The sequence below is a fragment of the Talaromyces atroroseus genome, assembly GCF_001907595.1.
Source record: "Talaromyces atroroseus strain IBT 11181 chromosome Unknown scaffold_5, whole genome shotgun sequence".
In the NCBI taxonomy this organism is placed as follows: Eukaryota; Fungi; Ascomycota; class Eurotiomycetes; order Eurotiales; family Trichocomaceae; genus Talaromyces; species Talaromyces atroroseus.
Window position 1 is genome coordinate 1,381,277 of NW_017971437.1, and position 23,162 is coordinate 1,404,438.

At 46.5% G+C, this 23,162-nt stretch overlaps 10 protein-coding genes across 10 annotated transcripts, besides 2 other annotated features; 3 read left to right on the plus strand and 7 right to left on the minus strand.

Annotated features, from left to right (window-relative positions):
- Positions 1-1,162: part of a repeat region (Identified by RepeatMasker using a combination of RepBase library and repeat library created with RepeatScout) that runs on past the window's edge.
- A 177-nt stretch (positions 1,163-1,339) lies between these two features.
- Positions 1,340-2,844, minus strand: UA08_04936 (hypothetical protein; the record flags this gene model as incomplete). The annotated part of the gene is made up of 4 exons (XM_020267261.1): positions 1,340-1,852; positions 1,910-2,059; positions 2,124-2,246; positions 2,320-2,844. The coding sequence occupies 4 exons, from the start codon at positions 2,842-2,844 to the stop codon at positions 1,340-1,342; spliced, it is 1,311 nt and encodes a 436-aa protein (XP_020120072.1).
- Positions 2,845-3,405: 561 nt separating this feature from the next.
- UA08_04937 (putative transporter PB1) lies at positions 3,406-5,151 on the plus strand (the record flags this gene model as incomplete). Its single annotated transcript, XM_020267262.1, has 3 exons — positions 3,406-3,639; positions 3,726-3,828; positions 3,893-5,151. 3 exons carry the CDS (start codon positions 3,406-3,408, stop codon positions 5,149-5,151), a joined length of 1,596 nt encoding a protein of 531 aa, XP_020120196.1.
- An 876-nt stretch (positions 5,152-6,027) lies between these two features.
- UA08_04938 (hypothetical protein) lies at positions 6,028-6,969 on the minus strand (the record flags this gene model as incomplete). The annotated part of the gene is made up of 1 exon (XM_020267263.1): positions 6,028-6,969. One exon carries the CDS (start codon positions 6,967-6,969, stop codon positions 6,028-6,030), a length of 942 nt encoding a protein of 313 aa, XP_020120195.1.
- Positions 6,970-7,383: 414 nt separating this feature from the next.
- UA08_04939 (hypothetical protein) lies at positions 7,384-8,706 on the minus strand (the record flags this gene model as incomplete). Its single annotated transcript, XM_020267264.1, has 3 exons — positions 7,384-7,539; positions 7,624-7,871; positions 7,932-8,706. The coding sequence occupies 3 exons, from the start codon at positions 8,704-8,706 to the stop codon at positions 7,384-7,386; spliced, it is 1,179 nt and encodes a 392-aa protein (XP_020120198.1).
- A 786-nt stretch (positions 8,707-9,492) lies between these two features.
- Positions 9,493-11,402, plus strand: UA08_04940 (hypothetical protein; the record flags this gene model as incomplete). The annotated part of the gene is made up of 10 exons (XM_020267265.1): positions 9,493-9,689; positions 9,752-9,862; positions 9,919-10,049; positions 10,102-10,157; positions 10,213-10,252; positions 10,312-10,374; positions 10,442-10,595; positions 10,652-10,990; positions 11,047-11,191; positions 11,250-11,402. The coding sequence occupies 10 exons, from the start codon at positions 9,493-9,495 to the stop codon at positions 11,400-11,402; spliced, it is 1,389 nt and encodes a 462-aa protein (XP_020120197.1).
- A 473-nt stretch (positions 11,403-11,875) lies between these two features.
- Positions 11,876-13,219, minus strand: UA08_04941 (hypothetical protein; the record flags this gene model as incomplete). Its single annotated transcript, XM_020267266.1, has 3 exons — positions 11,876-12,276; positions 12,368-12,526; positions 12,604-13,219. The coding sequence occupies 3 exons, from the start codon at positions 13,217-13,219 to the stop codon at positions 11,876-11,878; spliced, it is 1,176 nt and encodes a 391-aa protein (XP_020120200.1).
- Positions 13,220-13,843: 624 nt separating this feature from the next.
- On the minus strand, positions 13,844-15,454 carry UA08_04942 (hypothetical protein; the record flags this gene model as incomplete). Its single annotated transcript, XM_020267267.1, has 1 exon — positions 13,844-15,454. One exon carries the CDS (start codon positions 15,452-15,454, stop codon positions 13,844-13,846), a length of 1,611 nt encoding a protein of 536 aa, XP_020120199.1.
- A 1,445-nt stretch (positions 15,455-16,899) lies between these two features.
- Positions 16,900-18,226, minus strand: UA08_04943 (hypothetical protein; the record flags this gene model as incomplete). The annotated part of the gene is made up of 5 exons (XM_020267268.1): positions 16,900-17,207; positions 17,269-17,368; positions 17,454-17,626; positions 17,703-17,880; positions 17,951-18,226. 5 exons carry the CDS (start codon positions 18,224-18,226, stop codon positions 16,900-16,902), a joined length of 1,035 nt encoding a protein of 344 aa, XP_020120202.1.
- A 764-nt stretch (positions 18,227-18,990) lies between these two features.
- Positions 18,991-20,000, minus strand: UA08_04944 (hypothetical protein; the record flags this gene model as incomplete). Its single annotated transcript, XM_020267269.1, has 2 exons — positions 18,991-19,681; positions 19,750-20,000. The coding sequence occupies 2 exons, from the start codon at positions 19,998-20,000 to the stop codon at positions 18,991-18,993; spliced, it is 942 nt and encodes a 313-aa protein (XP_020120201.1).
- A 611-nt stretch (positions 20,001-20,611) lies between these two features.
- Positions 20,612-20,840: a repeat region (Identified by RepeatMasker using a combination of RepBase library and repeat library created with RepeatScout).
- An 855-nt stretch (positions 20,841-21,695) lies between these two features.
- Positions 21,696-23,115, plus strand: UA08_04945 (hypothetical protein; the record flags this gene model as incomplete). Its single annotated transcript, XM_020267270.1, has 2 exons — positions 21,696-22,215; positions 22,280-23,115. 2 exons carry the CDS (start codon positions 21,696-21,698, stop codon positions 23,113-23,115), a joined length of 1,356 nt encoding a protein of 451 aa, XP_020120194.1.
- Positions 23,116-23,162: the final 47 nt, after the last annotated feature.

Consider the following 23,162-nt stretch of genomic DNA (forward strand, 5'->3'; position numbering starts at 1 on the left):
TATTATTATAGAACTAAAATATTTTTATTTAAATTCTTAAGAATTTTTTTTACTATTCTTTATATTAGTAGAAAGTTAAATCTAAAAGTAATAAAAATTTATAAATAATATCTTTCTAGGCTATTATTATCTTTTTTATAGGCTTCTTCTTAGAATTTATCTTATTATCTAACTTATTACTTAATAATAGATTAGATAATTTACTGTCTAAGGATAAATTTAAAATTTTAAGATTATTTTTTAGTAATCTAAAAAGATTGTTAATAGGGTTCTTAGATCCTATATTATTAGAGTTTATTTTACTATTACAGCTTTTAATTATTAGTCTCTCTATTATCTAGAATGTTATTATAAAAAGAGTTCTAAAATTCTTATATCTTAGAACCTTTTTTTTAATCTATCTAGAATAGATGTCTACTTCTTTAATAGATAAGATGAGTGAGAAAAGGGTTCTGTTTATATATTAGCTTTTAAAAAAGATTACCTGAGAAGGTGTTATTATAAAAAGGATTCTAAAATTCTTGTATCTTAGAACTTTTTTTTTGATTTAATTATTTAGAATAAATATCTATTTCTTTGATAAATAGCGCGAGTAAGAAAAGGATTTTATTTATATATTAGCTTTTAAAAAAAAATTACTTAAGAATAATCTTATTAATTAGATAGAATATGACTATAAGAATTATCTATTGTCTTATTTATTATTTAATAACTAGTAATTTTTAACATTTTAAATTGATTGATTAAATTAAAATCTAATTTTAAGTTAATAAGTTAAATATAATTTAATTAAAATAAAATAGTTATATTGTATTGCTTACTCTGTTTAGTAGAGGAGAATTTTTAATAGATTATAAAGAGGGAAGATAAGTTAATAGATTTAAAGAAGTTAGATTAAGCTTTGATAAGCTTATAAATCAAGACATCTTAATATGTTAAAAATCTATGAGAGTATTTATGATGTTAATAAATTTTAAAATTGTTAAAGGACTTTATATAGAAATAAAATTAGGTTATATAGTTCTATATATATATAGATTAATCTGTAAATAGATTAGCTCCTACTATAAGTGAGCTATGTAGGCATTGTTTTGTTTTCTGTAGCATTATCATATTTTAATACATTATGAATTTTGGCAAGGTTGTACGAATAGGCTGCTGTAATTCTCTCCACTGCCACCGCTGGGCACACTCTGATTTTTTTTTTTTTTTTTTTTTTTTACTTTTTTAAACGAGCAACAGAACTCTGATCATTTTTATATAATTACTAAGAACCATGAACTGATTACGCGTAGATATGTATGTACTTTTTGGTTATGCAGGTTCCATGTTTGCATATCTACAATATCACGCACCAAGACCGCGCAGTCTCCATCTCGCGAACAGCAGTCTGGAATGCCTTCTCGACATCGTGTTCGCTGATCCACGAAGGGTCTGGCCGGCTGTCCACCCGCTGTCTCAAGAACTTCTCTGTCTGTGTCTCGTCCGGCGCCGATTTGGCTTTGTTCCCAATGACCTGCTGGCTCGCCGCAGCCATGATCTTGTTGATGTGTGGTTTTCGCGTCGCCTCGTATAGACGGAACACTGCGGCGAGTTCTTCGTCCGTTGGTTTCCGCAGATGCGCCGACGCTGCAGGCCAGACGTGTTCCAAAGCCAATGACAAGGCATATGCGTCGTCGATAGCTAGTGATCCTCCGGCGGCGAACGCGCCGCCGTGCGTGTGCGCTGCATCGCCGGCGAGCGTGACGCGATTGGCAAAGACCCAAGTATCTAGAGGGCTGCCGGCCATGTTGGGATACAGTCGAGTGGTCGGTGTCGCATCGATCAAGGAGCGGACCGCGGGATGCCAGCCCTAGGAAGCTGTCAGTCAGTCGCTTGTCTATCTCCCGAGTGTTTGTCCTTTACGCACTTCGTAGAGCCTTTTGAAGGCATCCATGCTGTAGGAATGGTCCCATTTCATGTCTTCATTTGGTTCTGCCGGATCGAAATGAAGACTGCCTACAACTGTGAAGAGCCCCTTTCCTAGGTGAGAATGGAAGAATGTCCGATCCGGACCGATCTGTAATGTGATGTGAAGCACCAGTCAGCAAATCCCTCTTTCTGAAAATGATTGCCATCCGTACCCAATGAGCAGCATCTTCCGGGAAGTCAATGCCGTTGAGGAGCGAAGATTCTAGAGTTGAACGAAGAGCCACCCAGCCGGTCGCACGGAGCGTATGAGTTGGCACGAAGGCTTTGCGGACGTTCTGTCAGCCAGTGTCAGTCATCAATCGCGTTCCATGGCCGAGTGGTGCTGTTAATGGTGCTTGAGCTTCTTACAGAGTGTAGGCCATCTGCACCAATGCAGATATCTGCCTCAGCAGTCGTGCCGTCTTCGAATGATAGAGTAACCCCTCCACCCTCCACTTCCACTTCTATGTGGACTATTTTCTTGCCCAGATGAACAATCTCGCTGGGCACGTTCTCGAGAAGAGCTTTGTGTAAATGGGCCCGATGGTACCGTGCTGTAAAGTGTCTTTTCGTCGTGACAGTCTTGTGGACATCGGTAGCAATGACCTCCCCGGTCTTCCAATGTCTGTATATCATGGGATTATCGGATTTCTGCCTTGTGCACACCGCACTGTCGAGTGCATTGCTGGCCCCGATCTTCTCCAGCGTGCGAAGTCCATTAGGCGCCAGACTGATGCTGGCACCAATTTCCCGGAACTGCTTTGTGCGCTCGTAAATCTGTATGTCAACGCCTGCGTGTCTTCTCAGGGCGATGGCGATGCTCAGGCCGGCAATACCGCCGCCAGCAACAGCCACTCGTAGCTTTGGAGACGGGGAGTCGTGTGTCGAGACCATGGTGATAATTCTAATTCCGGTAATGTTCGGTCGAGAGTGGCACTCGTCGTTACTTCATTCTTTGAGCGACACATGGCTGTCGCAATCTTGTCAACGAGGTCTCTTACTACCATATTTTTTCTAGCAAACTTTACCTCAAGAAAGAAGTCCCCGACTCATACTCCGTGCATGTCGAAAAGCCCGGCTTGTCGGCGTCTTCAAACGCGTTCTATGCCCAGTTAGGCTCTAAGACGCCGGGGTCCGGGCATATACACTAGGTATATGCAATGAATCGTACTCTCTTTAGAAAGCTGCCCACGCTGATAAATGAACTTTTATGATGCCATCCCAGAAGGCCATTGTAAATACCTAGATGTAGATGAATGACGTGATCGCTGCTGATACTCGACAATGGCTGCAGCTATCAAAAAATGCAAAATATATCTGCGAATGATGATAAATATGAATCCAATCCGCCGCTTCATAGTGTTCATTCTGTTATGATATCTTCATTTATAATTGCTACCATCGTACATTGTCTAGGCTGTGCACAAATCACGGACGGACCTTACAATCGGCACCATGTCGTCCTATGTGAAGGATCTGAAAATTTCTACAACAGATAACCCGTCTTCACGCAACTCAATTGAAGGCGCCCAAGCCGTCGAAATCCGCAAGGCTGACGAGACAACCAAGTTTGTGGAGGAGCACGGTGATGGAGTCGAACCGCCGACACCGCAGGAGCTCAAGAAGCTGAACATGAAGATATACCTGCGTTTGATTCTGCTGCTGATTGCGATTGATTTGATGCTCTTCGTAAGTTTGCTCTGACTGGAAACCATGTCCTTTCCAACGTACACATTGCATCTCGCTAACTAGTCTTCTTCTTCATAATCATCCAGATTGACAAAGCGACGTTGGGCCAAGCTGCCATCCTGGGCATCATGGACGATGCTCACCTCACGGATGCTATATATAATAACCTGAACACGATCTTCTACACAGGTTCGTTATTATCCGCAGGCATTTCTCTTTTTTCCTCTTGTGCATAGCTAATTCCACCTACCAGGGTACATTGTCGGACAAATACCCGGGCAGCTGCTAATCCAGCGACTCCCACTAGGCAAATATGTATCGTCCTCAATATTTATCTGGGCGATTATCGTTTTCCTGCACTGCGTGGCGACAAGTTACGGAGGGCTCATCCCCATTCGTTTCCTCCTCGGTGTTTTCGAGTCGGCCTTGGTACCAGCCATGGAAATGACCATGTCCATGTTCTTCACGCCGTCTGAGCTCCAGGAAATCCAGCCAATCTACTGGATCTCATGTGTTGGATCCAGCATTCCATCCGGTCTCATTGGATATGGCTTGCTCTGGTCCAAGTCCAGCGTTAGTCCATGGAAATTCTTCATGATCATCACCGGCGGTGTAACCTTGTTTCTCTCTCTGCTGTCTTGGTTTGTATATCCAGACAACCCAGCAAAAGCAAACTTTTTGACGATTAAGGAGAGAGTCCAAGTCATCCAACGCGTCCATGCAGCAACAAAAAGTTCAATCGAGCAAAAGACGTTCAAAAAATCGCAATTCTACGAAACTTTGCGCGATCCCATCACCTGGCTTTTCGGCTTGGCCTCGTTCTGTCTCCAACTGGCGAATAATCTTGCTTTTCAAATGAGCTTATTATACCTTGATCTTGGTGTGGGTGAGCTTGGATCTACTCTTGTCACAGTGGCCTCCGGTGGCTTTTCAGTCTTGATTGCTATAATAGCATCTGTGCTACTTCGATTCTACCCGGGCTACAGTGCCTGGTGGGCAACGTTTTGGGTCTTACCTGCAATTGCAGGGAGCATAGGCATGATCGTATTATCCTGGGATAAGACAATTGCGCTTCTGGCTTGCCTTCTTCTCGGCTCAACCACATGGGGAATGACATATATCATTGCACTCACATGGGCATACTCTAGCTCCGCCGGCTATACTAAGAAGCTAACACGCAATGCAATGTTCATGATGTTCTACGGCATCTCGAATATTATCTCGCCGCAGTTATGGAAGTCCGGAGGCCCCAGATACTATAACACGTGGATAGCTCAAACCGTGGTCAGCTTTGTTTTGACACCTGCTTTTCTTCTGATTATTAGATTCATCCTAGTCAGGCGGAATAGGGGACGAAAGGCCTGGGTTGATGAGCAACTCGCGTCTGGAAATACTGGAGAGGGGTTCATTGAGCAGATTGATGAGAACGGGCAGGTGGTCAAAGTCAAGGTTGATATATCCCTTCTTGACTTGACTGACTTGGAAAATAAATTCTTCATATATCCTCTCTAGAGATATGGTGGTTATTGCAAAAAGGCCAGTTCCAATGCAATAATATGTGCAAAGGCATACGCGTGTTATTACGTGCGCCACGGTTCAGGAAACGGACATGTACTTTGTTGCTTAGTTTAGCTACCTAAGTATTTAACTTATGACAAACTTGTTAATAATTCAGGTTAATCTCACATATTCTGTGCCGTTTAATCTGGCTGCCTTCCTAGTGGTTCGTATGAATGCCCTCATTAGGTAAACAGATCCCTGGCTCTTTATGCATTCATCTCACTCCTGGCAAAGATCTTCAACTGACAACATAGCATCGTGGATCTGAGGATTCACGAACCAGGACCTATGAACATGACCTTGAATTTCTTGTGACAGCTGTGTATGAATGCCGAAATGTACCACTCTCAATAACTCTTCGCATCAATGCCATTTGAGTCCAACGTTCCATACCTTAAACTAGCCACCTCAATCGTAATGGAAATGACTGAGACCCTTGCGATGAGGGCTAACTTTCGCCACTCTTCATCGGAAGTCCAAGCGACGGTAGATAAGCACCAGAGAAGTAACTCACGAGCTCTTTTCTTACACAAGAGTAGCCTTTAAGACTTGGATTTGAACAAAGTAACAAAAAGCGAGGCATCAAAGAAGTTTAAGTCTACTGTGCACTCTCCATCCAACTCTCTGCTTCTCTACTACCTAGGCAGATATTATCAATACTTAGGTACTGTAGTAACTTAATCTCTTTGTATATTCCGGTGTTTGCAGTTTAATTAAAAGCAAAAATATACGCCTCACATCTATGTTTCATCTGTGACTGGTAAGATCTCGAATATAATTTAGTTTCATATGTATACATTCGAAAAGGGAAAATATATCTTTCACTAGCTAGTTGTATGGCCTGACCCCCGCAAGCTTCAGTAGCTTATCTGTGAAGTCCGGTTTATCTCGTGGCTCGCTCCTCCGCGTATCAATTCTCCCATCTGAAAGTAAAGGCAAATTAGACCTCAGAACCAAATTGTCATGAGGCCAATGAGTGGTAGCCAGCCAATGGTCAAAGGCCTCCCTTTTCTTAACCAGGTTTTCGGGACTAGCGAGTTTGGCAGGGGCATAGGAGACATAAGTGACTGTCCTAATGGTCTCACTTCCCGCCGTGGACTCTGCTGCATAATGAATGAGTCGGGAATCCCAAATGATCAGATCCCCAGGCTCGGCAACAACTTTGTAAGGTTTGTAACCCTGTGTTTCTTCGAACCAAGTCATTTGATCCTCAGTAAAGGAGTAAAAGTCTTTGCGATCCCACTGCGTCCGGTCCGTATGCTGGTCAAAAAATTGCTCGACTACCTTATGCGAACCCGGATAGACTGTGAGCCCTCCATCTTCACGACCAGACTTGGACAGGTTGACGATACCCTGAATGCACTGTAGGCCTTCACGCAGGGGGGATTGGTCGACGTGCGGCCACCTCGCCCTGGGAACGTGGCCCGGGCGACGGGGGAGGGTAATGTTGAGTGCATCGAAAGAAACGAGAAGTTCGTCCGTATGCCACAGCTGTGAGAATGTCTCAATTATCTGTTCCTCCAGTCGAATTTCCCACATGAAGCGCTCATGCACCACGCCGTAGTGGTTGAAAGTATTGATTTGAGAGATATGCGGTAGGTTGGACGAAGTCCAGGTCGTTCGGTCAGAAAGATCCAGCGCGGGGTTATCAAAGGACTTGAGCCAGTCGAATGCAGCCTGCTGATACTCTGCTGCTTTAGCCGGGCTGATAACGCCAGGAATGACTGCGAACCCATTGTCCAGGAAGTCCTGATACCAGGCGGGGGGCATCTTAGTATATGCTTGACGAGAGTGCTCGTTAACCAGGGATGGTATACAGGATCCTGAAGAACAGATCACTGACGTGGCATCCGAATCCAAGAGATATCTACCTTGGAACTGCTCGTAGTCTAACTAACTACTGCAGAAAACGGGCCGATTGCGCCATTAATGCCCCGCGATTGTTTATTAGCAAAAGAATATTTTACTCTGATTCATCTATATAGGACCACATCTAGTTAAAAATATTGATCTGAACGTTCCGGCTTTTTAAATTAGATAATTTGAACTCTAGTTCTTATGCTTAAATATGCAAATCCAGGCTACAGGCGAGTGACATGAAGTGCCCAAATGGGCCAGTTTCCGACCTAGTATGCAGCAACTTGAAGTCGTGTAAAGAATATAGTCTCCCCTACAAATACAAATCTAGTCAGATACAGTAATCGGCACTCGAGGAGACCCATCTAGCAACTTCAAGCCCTCGGGGAAATCGTCAACTCTTGCATCATCATCATCCCACAGGGCTGCGAGAACTTGTCGAGTGCCTTTCCAAGGCTTTCGGGAGTGCTGAACGGCATAGTTCTATCTGATAGTTAGTTTCTGACGGAAGTATAATAATACTTGAAAAGGGGAAGAAAAAAGGCAAAGCTTTTATAAACAACTTACATCAAGCAGAACCAAGTCGCCCTGTTCCCAGTGTATATCAACCGCACCTTTCTCAGCAAGATCCAGTAACAGATCTAGGTCCTCAACATCCATAGCTGTTCCATCGCCGAACTGTGGTGGCGGGTGGTATGAACCGTCATCTCCCCTGAACGGTGACCGGGTGGCTCCATGATGTCGGCTGCGACCCCATGCCGATGTCAGGTTTCCGAAGAACACCGTAGCTTCAGTGGGCTTATGTATTCGTATTGCTGCGGACGACTGATGTCAGCTCAATTCTGTGGGTGTATCTGTAATTGCCGGCCACCTACCTGGCACAACGTGGGTTACGCTCAAACTGCCGTCCGGATGCCACTCGAATCGGTCGCTGTGCCGTCGAACTTCGGCTTCTATTTTCTTTCTGGCAGTCTCTTCATCGTCATCATCTGTGACGTGCTGTCCGTAGGCACCGCGCACGCTGGTTCCCGTATTCGATACCAAGGGATTGACAGTGTATCTATAAGTGTATTTGGCGCCCTTGGCCCTAAGATCGGAGAGAAATTTTGGTGCCAGTTTGGACAACTGGTCCGCAATGTATATTGACGATGTTATCGGAGTTGCGCCGCCTTCTTCCGGAATTTTGAGCGCACTGAACGTGAGCCAGGCCGGATTGATGGTCGACCAGCCGTATTCATTGTGTGGCCAGATGGGCAATTCGGGCGGTCCTTCGTTCGCCGTCTTGACGTTTGGAGCCAACACAGTGCGTAGCGGCGGTCGACCGACTTCGACATGTGGACGAAAGCCAAAGGCATGGGCGACCTTGCTGTAATCGTCTGGTGTTTGAAGCGGCAAGCCCCTGATCAGGACTGCGCCGCCATGGTGCTTTATAACACGATGTAGTTCGCCGGACCGAGCAAAGCCGCGCATTGCTTCAACACTCGCCGTGAGATCTTTTGTTCTGGTCTTGACTTTGAGTGCCGAAGGGAAGGGTGCACTCCATCCAAGACCAAACGTCGCTGTATCTTGTTGTCCTTCAAAGGTGAACGGCTCTAACGTGTCTTCTGCCGATGCAAGTTGGGAATCCGTATAGCTTGAAGCAACCGCCATTGCGTTCTGTGGAATAGAATTGGATTTTGCAATAGTCGCTACGACGTTAGGGCAGGGCCGGGACGAATAGATATTACGCCAGTTGTATAGTATACGTATCTGTTGCGATGGTGCAATAAAAAGGCTTTCCGACTAATGTCTGAGAGTAATACTAGTGCCTTGCAGATAGATTAAACCAGACTTTAAATCTCTCGTACCAAGGATAGTCACGCTATTATGTCTTGACACAGTAAAGCCCATCTCGAATGAATGATTACCTTTCTTTTCGTTATGAATAGGCATTCGTTATATCCATTTAGGACATTCAATGGCTTGGTATAAATTCAACCTATCTAAGTATAGCTACTTTACTTAACACAGACTACCTCTCTACAATAAATCTTATATAAGGGATTCGTAATATGCAGGTTTTAACAAATTTTATACGAGACATTTAAGAAATTCAAGGTTTATAATGCGCACATTCGGGTTCGTTATAGGAAGGTTTTACTGTCCTAGCCTGGGCCACAGCACATCATCAGCAGCACTGATGACGGCAAACAGCACGCGATCGCGGCCCGATAAATTCATTGCTGTTGAAGAAAAACCCTCAAGGTTTCACACCGGACACAAGTCCCTAGTCCGATAGCGAGAGTCTGAAGAATCAGCCAGTTTGTGGAGACGATGCCGCTTGTGATTGAACTGTTCCACCGAAATTCATGCATTTAACCCATCCTCTGCCTGCTCCTTGGCCGGGGGCTGGGTGAGATTTCTTATTCTGTTTCAGCAACAGCAGACTCGTGAAAAATGGGTAGCGACGTTCCCCCCGTAGAAGCCATCTTGGAGGTTGCTGGTCTTCACCATGCCGCAGTCAAACGATCATGGTACCGCCGGGTGTTCTTTCAGGCCACTGTCGTTGGTTGGTGCGCATTTCTGGCTCCTGGTCTGTACAACGCCATGCAGTCGACTGGTGCCGGTGGCCAGGAGACTCCGTACCTGGTTATGTAAGGACTCTCTGAAAAAAGAAAAAGGCCCTAAGGAAAGATCATATTAACATCTATTGCAGGGCCGCGAATTCTGTTCTCGGTTGTATGATGGTTCTTACTTGTGCTCTTGGAAGCGTAGTTGCAAACAAGATTGGCCTGAAGAATGCAATGATCTTTGGAACGACCGGATAGTACGTGTCTGGTGATGCTGACGAGGACTTCTACTTGCTAATAATGCTTGTGGTAGCTGTGTGTATGCGGCGTCTTTGTATACCAGCAACCGATATGGCAATCAATGGTTTGTGTACTTGGGATCGGCTGTATGTGGAATCACGGCAGGAATTTTTTGGGCGGCTGAAGGAGCTATTATGATCAGCTGTACGTCGAGATCTAGCTTTCCAACTGCAATATGCTTGCTGATCTTGAAAAGACCCGGAAGATTCCAGTCGAGGCCGGTATCTGGCTTATTGGCTTGCTTATCGCAATGTGAGTATGTTCTTCCACATATACCTAGGTATAATCCCTCATGAATATGTGGCAGGGAGGATCGATCATCGGCGGCATCATCAACTTGGCATTCAGTAAGTGGGAGCTTGTCTCAGACAAATCACCAGGGCTAAACACTGATGCTTCGTTCTAGATTACAGTGGCACAAAAACTGGGAGCTTAGACTGGCGGACGTACATCGTATTTGTTGCACTCCGTACGTGATAGCCAGCCAGCCAGTCATTTCTCAGCAGATCCCACTGACTAGTCTTCTATCTGATCAGAATGTGCAGCGCCATTCGTCGCTTTGCTTTTATCGCCTCCTAATAAAGTGCAGCGAGGGGATGGCCAGCAAGTGAAAGCCCCGGAAAAGATTCACACCTTGACAGAGATCAAAGAGGTCATAAAGATCCTCGGCCGCAAAGACTTTCTTCTTGTGTAGCTTATCCCCCCTGATACGCTTAAGTGACTCCCCTGCTTATCTAGATCCACAGCGCACCCTTTTTCTTCTACGCAACATTCTTATTGTCATATGCTGGTTCATACCTGTCTCTCTACTTCAGTGTACGATCCCGGGCCCTGGCTTCTTTGGTTTCAGCCCTAGCGCAGATCACGGCAAATATCCTCTTTGGCAGTTTTCTTGACTGGAAGCGACTGTCCTTGAATCAGCGTGCCAGGTTCTCGTATATCGGCTTGATGGCGCTCTTCGGGGGCACATGGATTTGGGCCACCGTCATTCAGCACGAGTATGGATTACACAAGCCGGATTTGGACTGGGTTGATAAAGGGTTCGGCAGAGGCTGGGCCTTGTATATTATACTGCAGGTCAACTTGTGGGTATTCGTACGCAAGATGTAGATGGAGCTGCCACTGATATATCTATTCGCAGCGCCCTCGCATATAACTACGGATACTGGCTCGCAGGCTATATGGCCAAAGACCCGGCAGAAATCGTCCGTTTAACATCGACAGTGCGCGCTGTCGAGGCTGCTGGCGGAGCTGTCGCATCTGGCATTAGCTCAACTCACGCACCGGTAGGACTTGATATCTCAAATTATATCCTGGCAAAAAGCTAACACTGTCAAATTGCAGCTAATTGTGGCTGTGGGAGTGAATTTCGGTCTTTGGGGCCTGGCAGTCATTCCAACATACCTTGTTGCCCGCAAGATTGGCGTAGGTGTTGAGAACACGACTGCCAGTCTCGAGGAACAAGGGCCCAAGAGAGGCGGGGAAATTTCTGATTGAGCTAGCCAGAGTGGTGCGCAGATGCTTCAGAAGAATGAATTTGTAACTCCGTGACGGAGATGTAGAAATAGTTATTCGACCTAGCATTATGTGTCACGACATGTATGCATCGATGTCACGGGGGGGAACATACTTAATAGTTTGGTAGATTTATCTGCGTTGAGCACAGCTTGAAGGCTAAGATCACAGAGCGAAAGGCGACCAGATGGCAGAGGAGACGTCAACTCTGGCATATTCGCCTAGACGCCTTCCTTGTCTCTTACGAGCATCTCTGCTAATGAGGAGTATAAGTTGAGAATATAGCTCCTCATAAACATCTTGATGCTTACTGGCTTGCAATCTACGGCAACTCATGAGATTGTTAGCGTGAAACGTGTCTGCGTAATTATACTATTAAGTACAATAATTGTATCTAAGAATTGGCATTGTTGGCTTACAAGTGTATGGGGCATGGCATCTTGCGAGCAATTATTCTATTTCTGGCCTTGAAAGGAGCCTAGCCACCGTAAAGTCTGCCTCGCTCTCTTTGCGCCGTCTTCCAAGGAAACATATCTTTCTTTGTTTCCTTCAACAAGGGCTACCAGACAGTCCTGGGTAGACCTCGCGCGCAGAGGAAATTCTAGCTGTGCCTCTGACCATGTCCAAGGTACCTGCTCGAGCCTGTTCGCCTTGAATTGATGGACGGTAATAGTTATGGGCGCTTCATATCCATTCACGTGCAACGCAGTTGATGACGGGGAGACAAAGCGAATAGTCCCCCTTTCGCAGTTCAACGTCCACGATATCGCGGGATCGCCGGGGAAAGGACGGCCCCGTGAAAAATAGGCAACTAGAGTTGCCTTTGGTACTGCGAAGGAGGATTCAGGAAGGGAGCCTGCAGGAAATATTATGGATCAGTACAAACGAGACAGTTGGAGACTCGTGTCTCGCTTGTGATGACAGAGTTGTCCTATCTTGTTACGCACCATGCAAACTCAATAAATCCGGGACATCTGACGCAAATTTCTCCACTAATTCGCCAGTTCTAGGGTCTCGGACGCGTATTTCCGGGTGCTGAAGTTGGAAATGCACATGTTCTGTTTCGGGAACTACGTCGCCCACAACTGACTGAACCCAGTCGATTACTGCTCATGCAATTTATCAGCAGACCATACTATACAAATGCCGCTTTGATTGTAAAAGGGACTGTCAGAGAACATACGATGCGAAAATCCGATGGTAATTGGGTTGCCCCCAACTTCCTTTTGCGCAAAGTATTTCAAGCCCGTTGACAACACATCTGGACTCTGTGTGCCTGCATATGCTGTCACTTCTGTACCCAATAGCCTCCCCAGGCTTCCTGAATGGAGAAGCTCCTTCATCTTCAGCACGGCCGGCGAGAACCGGCCCTGCAGACCGACTGCCGCCACTTGCAACGGGTTAGTACTTGCGCGGAATGCTGCCACCAGCTCATCAATCTGTGTCAGATTGCTTGCAATGGGCCACTCGATGTAGACGGACTTCCCCGCTCGCAGACTAGGAAGAATCGTTTCGTAGTGTTTGTCTGCTCGTGTGTTGCAGAGTACGAGATCGACCGCTGGATCAGCGGCGAGGTCCTCGGGACTTCCATAGGCTCGCACCCATGAAGAATCGAGCTGGTAGGTTTGAATGGCGGATTTTGCAGCCGCGACGCTGCTATTACAGAGGGCGGTGATGTTGAAGAGATGTTTGTACCGGGCGTTCACAAGCACTGGTAAATGCGCATCGGCCGCCCAAGCCGTGACGGCCGAGGATGAGAGGCCGATCAAAGCAGTCTGAACGGGACGAGCAGGTGGCATGTTGTTTGTTCGACGTTTGAGAATTTCCACATTGAAATAACTATTCATTAAACAAAAATCGATTTATTCCACAGGAGGGGATTTTATATACTATTATATAACCTGACGGTCGTGTACGCCATAGCTTGTAACTAACAACTAACAATGCATCAATTTGTCAGACATCGGAGGAATGATGCTTGTTAGGGGAGAAAGTCTCCGAATAGCTCGCAGCAGTGCATTGGAGACTAATTTATGATTTTGACTCGAAATTACGAAAGCAATATCAGTTAATATCAATCAAAAGTTATTTTAGTCTGGTGGCCATCTTATCAGTACCTTTCGTTGGAGTGGCCCCCAACTTAGGGTTAAGAAAACGTAACCCTAATTGCTGACTTTGACCTTCTACCTTCTATGTCCCAACAACATCACTATCTAGGAAATATACATGTCGAAAGAAGGAGTCAATACCAACTTCGCTGGTTTGCCTGTATTTTGCCAATTAGATAGTCTAGGTTCACTGAAATATCTGACTCCAAAGACGCCGCCTCCTTCATTCGCAATCTTTCAGGCCATCATGATTCACTCAGATTAATTTACTCGCAAAAAGCTGTTTGCCACCACCGCAGGCTTCACATGCTGGGGCTAGTGAAGCTGATATCCTGGCTCCACGCGTTGTGCAGCTCTCAAAACGAGGCTCTCGAAATCAGCAGATGTTCTAGCGACGCCGAATACATAATGATCAGGCCGCAACAAGACCCCCATGACATCGTGCTCCTCAAACCATCGAGAGAAGATGCCCCTTATGTCTTGTACATTGCCTTGTCCAATGGTGAGCATTTTTCCCCGGAAAACCGTTGAAAAAGTTGTCACCGTCTCTGCAGACATAGGTACACTGCCGCTACCATTTCCCTTGGACGAGGTAAGAAGCAACCAGCCCTGGGTACCAAGGTGGTCGCATAGTCTGCCTTGCTTTTCGTTCATCCTCACCATTCCGTCAACGAACAAGGTTCCATTTGCCTTACAGGATACAGCATCGGTTTCAGAATGAGGAATGTATGTTCCCGGTGACCCTATCTGCTCTGGGATTATGGGCGGCGCACTCGCGTTTTCAATGAAGGCTTGATCTCGAAGGACAGCCTTCTCCAGATCGGTAGTTGTGGAATGACTTTCTATACCCACAGAGGTCTGGATCAATGGTTTGACTCCGCCCAGTCGCTCCACACTCCAGTCGTGCAGTGTTTTGCGCCATCCGCCCTGGGGATATCTGAAGGCAAGATCAAGTCTCCAGGCAAGGGAATTAGCATCGCGGATTCCTGAATTCAGTCCCTGTCCCAGGAACGGTGGGGTTATGTGAGCGGCGTCTCCGGCCAACACAATACGACCTTGATTGAATGTCTCACACCATCCTCCTTTGAAGACGTAGGCGGATGTCTTGTCAATTTCAGCAGTCTCCGGGGTGCAATCGAACTCTGCGAGTAAGGACCATATAAAATCCGGGTCTGTAGCTTTCTTGTTTTCTTCCTCGGTCATCAACATAAATTCCCATCTTCTACGGTGTTTAGTACCATAGATGGAAGCGCGTGGCCGTTGAGGATCCATATAGGACCTTGCGGTATGGAAATCCTTCCATTTTTCCGCTGCCCCTTTGCATTTCGGTTTGACGTCAACCACCAACCAGCGAGTCTTTGGGCCAGGGTAGTCAGTAAAGGGGGTTTTCATGCATCGACGAACGACACTATTTGCCCCATCGCATCCAGCAACGAAGAATCCTGACCACTTCTGAACCTCGCCCCCACGAGTCTTCGCGTATAGCTCGACGTGGGTGCCCATATCGACAACATTCTCGACCTCCGTCGAGCGAATCACTTCTACCCCTCTCTCTACACAGGCGGTTTCCAAGACTTCTTCAAAGGCAGGCTGGTGGATTCTAAATACCGAGCTCGTGCCAGACGTAGATGGTCCGTTGTAAGGAACACGACCGAGAATCTGCCCTGCGACACCGACTATCTCAGCGTAATCAGAAACCGTTCCACGAATATCTGTTACGGCTTCATTTTCAAATAATGCGGCGTGGAGACCAAGCCCGTCGTATATTCTCAGGTTGTCGTGACTCAGGCACACAGCTCGAGGAAGAGGATAGACAGCAGCATGGCGCTCCAAGACTGTAACTCGGTAGCCATATGAGGCCAGAAGAAGGGAGAGACTTAGGCCAACAGGGCCAGCACCAACGATGAGGACGTCACGTTCGTGCATAGTTTTGATCGGTTGTGTTGTGTGTGTAAAGCTCGACCTATGTGATAAAGCAAGGGAACAAGGCCTTGATAAATAGAGAAGTAGGCTAGACGAAGAAACAGGGGGCTGGGTTTCAAGACAAGGCTCCTTTTTTGAAAAAAAGGAAAAAAAATGAGGGACGAAGCGGCTTATAAGCCTAGGGATTTATCCACAAAGCCGAAGGCATTGATCGTAGCTGAGAACATCATCCACGATCTACAAGTATTTCAGCTGGCAAACTACGACACATGTCGCCGATCGATTTGCAGTTAGAGTCTAGCTCAAAGACGGATTTCGCATTGATCCCCGCTTGTAATCTAGCAAAATATTTGCTTGTACGGAGTACTTTGTTAGCTCTTTGATCTTCGCGGTATATGCCGTGAAGTACTAGAAACAATAGTATCTATTTCAACCACATAAAAGGAGAGCTTTCTTTGTTTGCTGGCAGAAGCGGAAACGGACTTAGTTCCGTGATGATTATTATGTATTCTCCGCGAGATAAATCGGGAACGAGTGATCATCGACAATGCCGCCAGCCCGCCGTGAGATAGGTACATAGTTACACAGTGTTGGTATTCGCTTGTTGACGCCGATCGAAGCGGCTTCGGAGCCTCCCGGTGGCCGTAGACATCGATCTCGTGTCTATTTAGCTTCGATCTGTATGCAGTATTTGGGGGGATGCATCGATGCGGTGAGCCGCGTCTTCTAAATGAGGCAACTCGGTGTTTGGTGCCCTAAATACCTAGGTACGTAGTGGAAGACGTGTCTGATAGCTCCGGACAATCGCATCCTGGTTTCGAAGCAGAGATCCACATATTCTGAACTGTTACCAATGTAGCTGGAAAGCAAATTCTTTAGTTAGACATTTTAATCCCAGCAACAAACTGTACCCCGAGAATCTCCGTGTCAGTTCTTTCACATAACCTGGTGTTTTTTCATGGCAGCCATCCGAAATGCACTGCACGGCTATTGAACATGCGCCTGCTGTGTAACGCCAGGATGAAGTCGACCACCACAGGGATAGCACCGTGGAAGTCGTAGAAGCTGCGATAATAGTGCAAGTTTGACGCATGAGCACAATCTTGGGTTCTTCACAGAATTCATTTCAGAATCATGCCAAATGCCACTGGTTCGATCATATACCTCCTTCCAGCCACGGATAATTCCAAAGGCCTTCATATGCTCAGTCTGGGACTTGTCGAAAAAGAGCTTTGGCTGGCAATTAGTAGAACCAATATATCGTGAATTTTACTGAAACAGCAACTACCGTGTCAAAAAACAGATGGACCTTACTTGCTAGAAATGCGGTGTTTGACGTCTCGTTTATAGTTCTTAGATCAACGCTAGTATCTTCACCACTGGTAGATATATTGAGATATCAAGATTCTCGAATTATGTCGTTGGCACTATGTAACTAGGTAGACAGCTTATAAGTTGACACTATCAATTCCATCTCTTAATGATTGCTCCAGCCCTATCCAACCAGACTGCCCAAAGAAGGACCTTAGCAGACTTTCCGCCCTCTTAGAAGGCACAATGTCACTTAGATCAGGAAGTTCGTTTTCTGGTGGATTAACGAGCGTTTTAATTGACGGACGAAGTTTCTGAAAAATTTCGATTACTCCAGTCCATGTGAATGGAGCTGCGAATGCGAATAGACGCTCGGACTTGACATTCGGCTCAAGCAAAGCAACAGCGTGGATACGGGCAACATCTTGGACATTAATGTGCCATTCTAGTTTTGTAAATAACAGTTAGTCCTAAGGCAAACATTAGAGGGATGGCAGTCGACATACGGGGAGGTAGAAGTTTCAAAACCCCGTCATTTCCTCGCAATAAATCGAGGGCCCATTTCATAGTTGAGCCGGGTATCTCAGGATGAAGGATCCTTCCGATCTTTTTAGAGAGTAAGATGAGGAGAGAACGAGTCAGCAAGATCCGAAAGAAATGTGAAAGGACGGATTCTTGTTAGTCTACTTACAGCGAAGTTGGGAAGTACTGAGTTGAAGGTAAAATCTGGCTTATTCTCTTCAATCCATCTCCAAGCGGCGCGTTCACCCTCCGTCTTAGAAGCTGCGTAGACAGCGAAGGGCTTTACATCTGCAGGGGTGTTTTCATCCCATGCCGCTTTGACGGCAGCATCATTCCAGGTATCTAGGTCCTTGTTAGTATCGATAATGAATGGGAAGGATCCCGAGACTATAGGCAACATATGCTGACTGTCACTTACCCTCCGTCACTACTATGCCATCCACACCAGGCTGTGGCAGTAATGCCGATGAAGATGACGAGGTGAGAACCACTCTCTTCACCGACGATTCTGCAGCAGCCTTCAAGACAGCCTCCGTAGCCGAGACGACATTAGTGATGACCTTTTTGGCGTCGGGATCAAATGAGACGTCTGTAGCCTTTATGCTATTAGCCAGACTCTGAGGGTAATGTCCGTGGAAAAGAGTATGGCTCAATCATTGTACATACAACATGGGCAATGCCGCTAACACCCTTCAAGGCCGTGACTAGAGCGTCCTTGTCATCTAGTTCAGGAACGATCACGGTCTCGAATTGACCGGAACCATACTTCGAGTCAAAGAACTCATTGAGCCACGGCTTTTCTGCGCGTACGGTACCTCGAACAAGGTAGCCCAGGGACAGTAGAACGTCGACAACGTGTGAGCCGATATAGCCATTGGCACCTGTCACTAGAATGCGCGCTCCAGGTTGAATGGCATATAGATCTCTTGGTGTCACCGACATATTGTTCCCTTAAAGGTAGATTAAACTTGATTTATGGCCAAAATGAAACAGTAGGTATTCAAAGGCTTCTATGTGAGGTTGAATACATAAAGTATTCTTCCACTCTGAGGCGGACGTAGCTGTGTTTAAATACCAATTATTGCTGTTCACGGACTACCTGGTTAAGCATCTTCAACTGACATCTCTATATTGTACACATAATCTAATCTAGTTAATTGCTAAAACTGACAAAGCAGCAAGGTAAAATGTCTCTTTCGGGAAACTTCACTTGCGAAAGCCACTCGCCGCTTTACCGTGTGGTGCGAGAGGGTTATGTAATTTGGCGAGTGCCGCTTTAACAACTGCCTAAGTTGTGTGATTCATTAGTAAGCATAACGATAGCTTAGTAATTCCATGATTGATTGTAGATAGGACGCATAGGAATGTGATGACAACCTGGGAAGAATATTCGGTGAGTGTGGGATTGATGACATTGGCCATCTAGGCCTAATATTTCAACATAAGGCATATACCATCTACTCAAAGTGAATTCACCGTTAAAAATTTGTATATAGAATGTTTTTTTTTTTTTCATTTTTTATTTGTGTCCATGGCTAACATAAGGTTTAATATTCACATTGAAAGTATACAATCGTTGACGGCGTAACGAGTCTTCCGTTCAGAGGGAAGAATGTAATGCAAATTGAAACGGCATCAGTAATCATACTGAACCCACACAACCCAGAAATTCTAATCCAAATGGTAGAAATGATACAAGGTTTGGTTTAGATTCGAGCAGCGCTCTTCTCCTTGCTGCGCTCAAAGGAGGAAACAGGGGGAGCGGAGTTGGGGTTGGGGTGGTGCTTCTTGAGAGCCAAGGTAACGTTGTACTCGAGGTCGAGCTCGGCCTTGGGGTCGCCAGTCCTGGGTTTGAAATCAACGACTAGATCGTCCTTGACGGCAAAGACTGAGTCGATGTTGAGGAAGGGGTCGTCGCTGGGGTAAATCTGGTTGATGACAGTGGCGTAGTCGGGGTGGGTGATCATAAGATGGATATGAGCAGGGCGCATGGGGGAGCGGTCCATGACATTAAGCAGCACACCGGCAGGGCCGTCGGTGGGCAGGGAGTAGGGAGTAGGATGGTAGCAGTACCACCAGAACTCTCCCTTTTCATTTGAAGTGAATTTCCCGCGGAGATTGTTCTCGGTCTGCGCTGGATCTTGAAAATCGTATTGGCCGTTGGCCGAGGCCTGCCAGATATCGAGGACGGCGCCCGCAATTGGCTTGCCCGTCTCCATGTCTGTGAGGACACCGTGCATGAAGGTGACCTTGCCGTTTGGGTTGGGGTTCTGGATGATGCTGTCACCGAGGTTACGGAAGGGAGCACTGGGCGACCAGAAGGGGCCGAGAATGACGTTGGAGGTAGGGGATAATCCCTGCTCGGTGACGATCTTGTTGGCAATCTCGTCGACGAGACTACACAAGATCAGTTCAGAATTGATTGAACGGGTTGAGGCTGCGCTGCACTTGCTCATGCGACTTACGATTCAAGACCAATAACGTCGCAGATACGGTGGCATTCGTTACGGATAGGAGTACTAATTTTGCCAATGGAGTTAATAAACTCGACGCCGAGCATCCACTCGGCCGGGGTCAGCTCGACCTCACGAGCAAAGTCGTGGATGTGCTTGATCAGCGAGCCCAAAACCACACGCGCGCGAGCGTCAGTCTTGGGTCCCATGGCGTTGACCACATAGGGAGTGAAGTTGGGATCGAATCGCGAGTTGGTAGACATTGTGTATGGATGATCTTGGATGTGCGGGGAAGTTGATAAGTGGGGAGAACGGACTGGAGAAGGAGAGGGACAGCGAGGATGATGATGATGATGATGATGATGAGATGGAGATGGAGAAAGAAGGCAGGCCGACGAGGGGCATGCACTCTACATATAAACATCCAGCAGGATGGCGACGACGAGAGCGATCCAGGGTCGGTAGTTCCTCTCGGCTTTGGCAAAATACCGTTGCTACATGCCGAGTGGACTGTATGCGTGCTATTGGCCGAACCCAGGCCGCCGCAGAATCGCAGTGCGGGGTGGCGGCTGGCCACGAGCCAGCCGCAGCACGCGGATTAACACGCAAATGAGAGTTAAAGCTTGAATCAACGTTAACTACTTGGCTGGCTGCTGTTGCGCGCGTGTTGTGATTGCTCGAAATTCTAATGGAGCACGCGTCGGAGAAGCGCTTACCCGCCGGCCCGATGCTGCTCCAAGTCACGTGCAGCCAATCAGTGGTCCGCAGTTGGTCATGCACGTGATCGGCCGGCGCCGACCTTCGGGTAAACGTTATCCGCAGTAAACCCGAATAACCCTAGCTACCCTAAGTGAATGTTGGCTGAGAGAAGACCTGACAGCGGATTATGACCGCTATTCCGAATACAGCATGTAATCCAACACCGTATGTCCCAGAGGTGCACCTAATTGGTCAGAATAGGCATCAGATACGTGTCCTAGTTGACCCCTATTCTGATCATAAATATGGCCTCAAATAACCCCCTGAATATTCTCTTTAGTTAGATATGCAGATTATATAGTATTCCCAATACTAGCTAATACAGCGTTCCGAATCCGTTGTTAAGACCTCACCCAGCAATATATGTCGGCTGTGAGTGGTTGGCCCTATGACGCTATACCTAGTCGGTCGAAAACAGACACCTGAACGCTGAGGCTTTCAGAGAACGTGCACTTCATTTTGCTCAGATTTTTGTCCAGGTTTACCATTTACTTTATTTGGCTGGAATAATCAAGCCGAATGATAACGATAAGGATATTATGCATATTTTATGCCGGAGATACGGAATAAAAGCCAAATTTACCTTAGGACTTACGACAGGCTGACCTTTTTCAGACATCAGCTTCATGCCTAGATATTTCCGTGAATAAAACTCAACGCACAGCCATCATTCACACAGATTTCAAGGCTACAGTTATGGACTTGGAATCCTGGATACATGATCATGAACCCTAAGTTTGTATGGCTGTTTCGGATACTCTGTACGTCAGCACTAGTTATGCCGCTTATAGGCAGTTGCTTCGTGTGGACTGAAGCTGTATGGATTATTATATTAGTGGGTGTTCTGGCTACCCCGATGTTCTTTAGCCCCTAATAATCTTACAGCTACCGTGGTACTCTACGAATTCTGCGTCGTATGATATATGTCGATGGAGACTGAAACTTGATACAAACCACACCAAGAGTGATTGGATAATACGGCCTACCAACACTAAAATACCTAGCGTCCTGGGCGGTGTTCATGCATGTGCTGAAGTGTCCAACTGTCGAACCCGGGAATCTGTGGTATAAATACCACCTAAGCGTCCTGGAAGAATCGTTATGCTTGTAACTCCGGCAACCCCTTTACACGCTTCGAAAGCGTATTTATTTGCTATTTAACGCCACCAGGAAACATAAATATTCCAACATAAGACGAAATGGCGACGAATACTGCTTCTTCCAATGGCAACGAAAATAAATCCGCGGCACCTTTTGATGTAGCCATCATCGGCGGCGGTTTAATTGGCTTGCACGTTGCTCTGGGTCTGTTGAACCGCAACATCCCTGTCACTGTTTACGAGCAGGCCAGCGAAATTCAAGAGATTGGAGCTGGAATCGGGCTTACATTTGGAAATGAAGAGTGCATGGGAGTTCTTGATCCGCGAATTCCTGCAGCTATGAACGAAGTCGGTTTCAGAACAACCCGAGGCATCGGCTTAGTCAATGCCTCTAACCCGGAAGAAGATGTTACTCTGCGACCACAGGACAAGTTATTCGACATGTACATCCGAGAACGAGGCCGCATCCTCTGCCAGCGATCCCAACTTATGAGCCAACTGCTCAAGCTTCTACCAAGCGAATGCATAAAACTTGGCAAACGGCTGGATGACATCAAACGTGATGAAGACAGCATAACTTTGACATTTACGGACGGCACAGAGGTGAAGACTGATGCTGGTATGTTGTTGCTCTCTTAGATGTTGTCCTGTATTAGCAAAGCTGAACCTTTGACTTCACACAGTAATTGGTTGCGATGGCATCAAATCCCGTGTTAGATATATTCTTCTTGGGGAGGAAAATCCCGCCTCTGTCCCACATTACTGCAACGAGAGCGCATACCGTTGTCTTGCTGATATGACCAAGGTTGCTCCCATATTGGGCAATTATGCTACCGGTATGGCTGCCTGGGTAGGACATGGCGCACATATCATCACCTATCCAGTTGGCAACAACAAATTTCTAAATGTGGCAGCCTTTGTTAGAGATGCTAGCGGCAGTTGGCCCGACTATCACAAACAGACAGTCCAAGCAAGTAAAACCGAAATTATGGAAGCATTCTCCAAGTTCAGCCCTACTGTCCGGCAACTAGTTGATCAGCTTCCGGACGAACAGAGCCGCTGGGGCTTGTTTGATACGTTGGACTACCCTCTGCAAACTTACGCTTACGGTCCTATGGCCCTTGCTGGAGACGCCGCTCATGGATCCTCGCCTCACCACGGCCTCGGCGCGGGTATGGGAGTTGAAGATGCACTAGTTTTAACGACTGTTTTGGAAAAGGTGGCAGCAACACTGTTGGAGGGAGGCCCAAATGCACTCTCCCATAAGAGCGCCGCTATATCTAGTGCATTCAAAGCATATGACTCGGTCCGCCGAGAACGGTCTCAATACCTCGTTGCCAGCAGCCGCCGACAAGGCATCTTAGTGAAATTAGAGGACCCAGAAATCGACAGCGCCGAGAAGTTCATGAATGACACGGATGAACGAGTTGAAAAGATTTATTCGTTTGACTTGAAATTGACTGAAAAGCAGAGCATTGAGGAATACGCGCGCGAGCTTCAGAAGTCCGGCAAGTTTTAAGTACGACAGCGGCTATATAACTTGTAAATGAATACGTGGTTACGATA